At 45.0% G+C, this 6,804-nt stretch overlaps 1 protein-coding gene across 1 annotated transcript; it reads left to right on the top strand.

The window, feature by feature from the left end:
- The first annotated feature begins 3,038 nt into the window (after positions 1-3,038).
- LOC141147416 (taste receptor type 2 member 40-like) lies at positions 3,039-3,944 on the top strand. The gene has a single exon (XM_073634651.1). It carries the CDS (start codon positions 3,039-3,041, stop codon positions 3,942-3,944), a length of 906 nt encoding a protein of 301 aa, XP_073490752.1.
- The last annotated feature ends 2,860 nt before the right edge of the window (positions 3,945-6,804 follow it).

Below are 6,804 nucleotides of genomic sequence, written 5' to 3'. Positions count from 1 at the left end.
ATAAATGTCGTCAGCATTAAGTCAGTAAGAGCTCGTTCTATGGCCTTCTTTTTGTTCAGCCAATTAGATGCTGAAATTTTATTTTTGCAAGAGTCTAGGCTCACCTCCTTGGCAGATATTCATATGGCCAAGAGAGAGTGGAGGTATGGTCCATCTTACTGGTCTCTTGTGGCCGAGCCTTACGGCGGTGTGGCGGTGTTGTTTAAAATCGGCATGGTAAATGTCCGGCGGGCTATTGAGGTGGAGATTGGGAGATGTATAGTCTTAGACATCCTTGTGGGAGGGCAGGACCTGTGTCTAATTAATGTTTAATTAATTAATGAACTAATATCCCTGTCTATGGGTGGGTTGCATGGTTAAATACCCATGCTGCCAAGTGATCTACATACCCTAATGGTAATGTTGTTGGCATGCTTTATTGTCTAATGTCCCTGTCATTGGGGGATTTTACATGATAAATGTCCATGCTGCTGGGGATCCTACGTGGTTTAATGTTTATGTCCCTGTGTGTCCTACATGACCCAATACTGTATCTATATTGCTGCTTGTCCTATATCGTCTAATGTCCCAGTCACTAGGTGTCCTACGTGACCTAATGAATGTCCTTTTCACTGGGTGTCCTACATGAAATATTCTTGCTTTCTTTGGGTGTCCTACATAACCCAATGTTGCTGTCCTTGGGTGTCCTACATCAGTGGTTCTCAGCCCTGTCAACTCAAGTACCCCCAACAGGCCATGTTTTGGGAATTTCTCTCAGATAAAATAGCTGTCCAAAATACCAAGCCATTGACTGATTTAATGCAACTGTGCAAGATAAAGTAAATGCTGCAAATATGGCCTGTTGGGGGTACTTGAGGGCAGGGCTGAGAACCACTGTCCTCCATGACCCAATGTTGCTGTCATTGGGTGTCTCTGCCCCTATATTGTTTAATGTCTAATCCCATATTGTCTAGTCTACCTGTCATTGGCATCCTATATTGTCTAATGTCCCTGTCAGTTGGTGTTATACATAGTAGATGTCCATGCTGCTGAGTATCCTTCTTCAGCCCTAATGGACTTCTTTCTGGGTACTTTACATGGTCTAATGTTCTTGTCACTGTGTGTTCAGCATAACCTGATTCACCTGTTTTTGGTTGTCCTACATGGTCCAATGTTCCTTTTGTCTGTCCCACTCACTGGGAGTCATAAATGGTTAAATTCATATGTAGCGCTGTAGTTGCCACTAGTAACAAACATCCACCATATCATCCTGCTGCCCGACCTTCATATATCACATCTGAGACAATGAACTGTCATTTGCTTTGTTTTGTTTTTGTTTATTGGGGGGTATAACTTGGTTGGGGAAAGGGGTATATGGGATGCCCATAGATCAAATACTTTGCCATCATATTTACAGATTAGACGTTAGTTTGAGCCTGAAGAAATGATGCACATGTGTAACAGCTACAGTCTCTTCCCTGCATCACCATGCAGACTATTGCTCCTCCTCTGCTTAACTCCCACAGGCTGTTGCTCCCAGGACTTCCTCATCACCGTGTAATGAGGAGGAATTGACCCATGACCGTGTAAGGGTGAAGTTCCCAGAAATCCTCTCCTCCTGCACAAAACTTATACTGCGGCACATTCATTTCTTGTCACATCTTCTTCTGTATACAAAAGAGCTCACTCTGAATAAACACTAATGATGACTCTGCTTGCTCACTGCTACTAGACCAGAGGCCTGCAGTACCTCTCCTAGGAGGCCTAGTAGTTTAAAAGCATGTGCTGAACGGTGGACTACTGTTCCCAGCAGGCCCAGCTTGCAAATCCTGTGCCCTCGGGGCACATTGATTTGACACAATCCCCACAGTCTCTCTTCTGATCCAGGACTCCTCATCAATGACTGTATAATGATGAGGACATTGCCAATGACCGTATAAAGGCGAAGTTCCCTCACAGACTTCTTGGCATGTATCCACATCCAGCCCTCCACTGTGGTACGCTCACTGACCTTTCTCTGCCCTGAGTCCATGATGGAAAACTTAACTGGACCATAAGTTCCAGACAGCTTCACCTGCCCCTCTGCTCCAGGAATTCCTCATCAATGACCGTGTAATGATGCAGACTTCACCAATGACCGTATAAAGGCGAAGTTCCCTCACAGACTTCTTGGCATGTCTCCACATCCAGCCCTCCATTGTGGTACACTCACTGACCTTTCTCTGCCCTGAGTCCATGATGGAGAACTTAACCAGACCGTACGTTCCCGACATCTTAACCTGCCCCTCTGCTCCAGGAATTCCTCATCAATGACCGTGTAAAGGTGAAGTTCCCTCACAGCTCACAGGGCCTCCTCCTGCAATCAGCACCCGCCCTGATGGGGGTGCCCTCCTGCTGCTGGCTAATACTCCATTCTCCACTTCTCCCAGTCAACAACTCCTCCCAGTGGCCTTTTACCTCAGCTTATATAGGAGGCCTGGCCCCTGCCAATTCCAGTTGGGGATTGGTCAGGGCTCCCACATGAGCTACCTGCCACTCCAGGTCTAGGCCTTGTCCCTCTTCCAGAACATTCTCCCTGGAAGCAAGGGAAGTGCCTCAGCACTGAAGCACAGTTGGTCACACCCACTGCTACACTAACCACTCCCTGCCCCCAGATCAAAACAGACAGGCCTAGCTTGCAGCATATGTCTGCCTAAATTTACCTGTACTGACAGACTTCCTAGTAAAAATTATATGCTAGTACCTACCTATTGTAGAGGGTGCTACGTATATAATAATAAAAGTACTGAATGTATATAATAGTCAATAAGAGACAAACAGCCACCAGTCCTGAAGTGGTTAAATGCATCAGTATAATGGAAAATATTCAAAAATTTATTATGCAGTTTGTGTTTTGGATATTGGTACTGAAATAAAAACGTATCACATTTATGCAAAGTCACTCATGAGACGGATCTCTGAAGACTATTTCCATAATTCCAATTCTAAATATATCATTCTGTCTGCTATCACTGGACGTGTCCCGTCATCTCTGTCCGGAGATCACACCAAACCTCAACATGATGTCTCTGGAATTATCTATTTTAGTCTCTTCAGTCTTGGGACTCGGCTTGGCAATCCCTTCTAACACTTGTATTGTGATGGGTAACCTGGACATCATCAGAAAGAAAGGGAAGTTGAGTCCCACCGATGTGATCTTTTTGGCTAAGGGGATTGTGAATATTCTCCTCCAGTGTGTGATGAGTATAGAGGGAATGCTCTATGTCTTGTCTGTGGAAACCTATTATATTATACAAGTATTTGTATTTATGAACATGTTATGTTACTTCCTAATCTATTACAACTACTGGTTGACTGCCTGGCTCTCCATTCATTACTGTACCAGCATCACCAATCTCAGCTATGGGTTCTTCATCTGGATAAAGAGAATTGTGTCCAATTTCCTGAGTCAACTTCTATTCCTGACAGCTCTTGGGATGTTCATTGTGAGTGTCCCCGGCTTTTGGGCTGTCAATGAAGAAAGTCTTATTCAGTCTTCTGTGAACAGTACAAACTCCTCTGTTATCAGGTTAGATAAAGTGTTTTTCTATTTTGTGCCTGCACACACCCTAGGAGTCACTCTTCCATTCTGCCTTAGTCTTCTGTGCCTGGTCCTCACTTTCTCCTTTCTGATCAGACACGTCTGGAGAGTGAAGAATAACGACTCTGGATCAACACGTCCAAATCTTCAGGCTCATGTCACTGCACTGAGGACAATCTTCTTCTTACTTCTCATCTTCACACTCTTCTGCATATCTCAAGTGATTCCTTTTTTTCCATTTTTCTCGCTGTCAACAGTTTTTTGGAATTTACAATTATTATCTCCATCGGTGGAGGCTGCCGTCATCTTCCAGGCCAGCAACAAGCTTAGAAGGATCATTGTGAGAAGATTCTGGACCAGAAGCTGGAGGAACACAGAGACTTAAAATGTGGAGAATGCTTAGCTTGAGAGTCTAAATACATACTATAAACTTAGTGTGATAGAGATCAATGTAAAATGTTTCCTAAGGCCCCTTTCACACGTGCAGACCGTATGTCCGTATTTTATCCATCCGTTTTCGGATGAAATACAGACATACATGCATCCCTATTAAAATATGAAAGGAGATATAACCCTTCCACACTCCATACACAACAAAATGCTATGACTTAGGCCCCTATGGGATAGCGGGTGTCAGCGGAAGGACATCCGCTGACACCCGATATCATCCGGCCCCGCTATGGTCCGATTCTGCAGACGGAGGAAAATCCTATTTTTCTATCTGTCTGCAGAGCGGATCGGATGAACACGGACAGACGGTCCATGTTTATCCGATCCCCCATAGGGGAGAGCGGAGATCTGACAGGGCGGTCCCCGCACAGTGTGCGGTTACCGCCCTGTCATCTGCCGGCTCAGCGGGGATCAACGGAGCGATCCCCGCTGAGCAAGCAGATGTTCACGGGTCGGACCAACACGGATCCGGACATGTGAAAGGGGCCTAAGTCATAGCATTTTGTTGTGTATGGAGTGTGGAAGGGTTATATCTCCTTTCATATTTTAATAGCTGTCTGTGTTCCTTACTTGGGTCTTTCACCTTCTCGGTTTGTCCTGGTTAGAGATGGGCTGCACACTCCCCTGTTTGGTTTCACAGCAGAACTCCTGAACAGGGGAAAAGTTTGACCCCGAACCGCAAACTCCATTGAACTCTATTGGAGCTAAACATGAGAAATCAAAAGTCCCCATTTTGAAGGCTTGTATGCAAGTAATTGGCCATAAAAAGGGGTATGGGGGTCTGGGTACTGCCCTGGGGGACATGTATCAATGCAATTTAAAAAAAAAAATGTTTTTAAAGGAGCAGTGATTTCAATGATGTTTAAAGTGAAACAATAAAAATGTAAAATTCCTTTAAATATGGTGCCTGGGGGGTCTCTTTAGTGTAAAAAATAAAAAAAAACATGAATCCAATTGGCCAAGTGATGAGTGTACTCAATCGCTGATAAAGAATGGTGACTGATTCATCCTGATGGACGGGATACCTCCAAAGCTTGGTGATCGCAATACAACTTTTTTGTATTGTGCTCTCCTTAGTGTGCTTGCAAAGTGGCGCATCTGTACCATGTATAGATAGAACCTGCAGCAGGAAAACTGGCATGTATAAAGAAAGAAATGAGTCAAATCACATTTAAATTGAATGGCAGTTGCAATCGGGGGCCGGCAATATAAAGCAAAAAGGCTTAACCCCCCAGTCCATACTAGGCCTTATGGGTCTGGTATGGATTTTAAGGGGAACCCCACCCCAAAAGTTAGTTAAAGAAAAGGGCGTGGGGTCCCCCCAAAATCCATACCATACTGTTATCCGAGCACACAACCTGGCAGGTCAGGAAAGTGGGGGGGTGAGCGAGCGCTCCTCCCTCCCTGGACCATACCAGGCCACATGCCCTCAATGTGGAAGAGTGGGTACTTTGGGGCGCCCCCACCCCAGAGCACCTTGTCCTCATTTTGATGGAGACAAGGGCTTCTTCCCCACAACCCTGGGGTGGGGGTACCCCAAAGCACCTAGTCCTTATTTTGATGGGGACAAGGGCCCCTTCCCCACAACCCTGGGCTGTGGTAGTGGGGGTCTGCGGGCAGGGGGCTTATCGGAATCTGGAAGCCTCCTTTAACAAGGTGACCCCCAGTGAATGAGTATGGGGTACATTGTACCCCTACCCATTCACCAAGAAAAGTCTCAAAAAATAAATAAAAATGCAACACAAGTTTTTGACTTTATTTAAAAAATAAAAAATAAATAAAAATAAATAAATAAAAAAACAATGTCCCCTGATGCAGATCCATAAAAAAAAGCTCTGCCCGCCACGACAGCTGATTGCTAAATGGCGACTCCGCCGGGTGACATTTCCTAAATAATTGAGGGGTGGGGCTAACTGGTGATGTCACATGCTGGCCCTTACCCTTTGTGACATCACCAACCGGTGCATCATCAGCGCACCAACCGATGAGTCATCAGCTTACAGCTGAATGTAAAAAAATTTGCCGGCAATGAAAAATTAAGACAAAAATGGCTTGGGGTCTCCCCCCAATCCATACCAGGCTCTTTGGGATTTTGAGGAGAACCCCCATGTCAAATAAAAAACTGCATACCCCCCCCAAAATCCATGACAAACCCTTATCTGAGCAAGTGTGCCCCCCCTGAACTATACCAGACCACATACCAGACCACATGCCCTCAACATGGCGGGGGTGCTTTGGGGCAGGGGGGTTCTGCCACACCACAAAGCACTTTGTCCCCATGTTGATGAGGACAAGGGCCTCTTCCAGGATGGTGGTTGGGGGGTCTGCAGGCAGGAGGCTTATCGGAATCTGGAAGCCTCCTTTAAAAGGGGACCCCAGATCCTGGCTCCCCCTCATGTACATAAGTATGGGGTACTCATTTACCAAAAAAAGTGTAGTGTAAAAAAAAGACAGTAGGCAGTTTTTGACAAGTTCTTTATATGAAAAACATACATTTTAAAAAGTGCCCCCTGGTGTAGATCGATTGTTAATCACAGAACAAAATGACAGAAAAAAATGCCTCAGACTGTCTACGTTCCAAAAAGGGGTACTTTGGGGGGTATTTGTACCGTCCTGGCATTTTAGGGTCTCAAGAAAAGAGATAGGCCGTCAGTACATCGAGATTTTTAAATATATATACCATAGTATGAAACTTTCACACAGACTAAACAATATACACTGATCTGGGTGATTTTTACCAAGGAAATGTAGCAGAATACAGTTTGGCCTAAATTTATCAAGAAAAAAACTCGCTC

This window comes from Aquarana catesbeiana, linkage group LG06, assembly GCF_042186555.1.
Source record: "Aquarana catesbeiana isolate 2022-GZ linkage group LG06, ASM4218655v1, whole genome shotgun sequence".
In the NCBI taxonomy this organism is placed as follows: Eukaryota; Metazoa; Chordata; class Amphibia; order Anura; family Ranidae; genus Aquarana; species Aquarana catesbeiana.
This window is presented reverse-complemented; position numbering and strand designations above follow the sequence as displayed.

Bases quoted from the DNA above. Each gene is read 5' to 3' on its own strand.
- LOC141147416 (XM_073634651.1), top strand. From the start codon at position 3,039: ATGATGTCTCTGGAATTATCTATTTTAGTCTCTTCAGTCTTGGGACTC.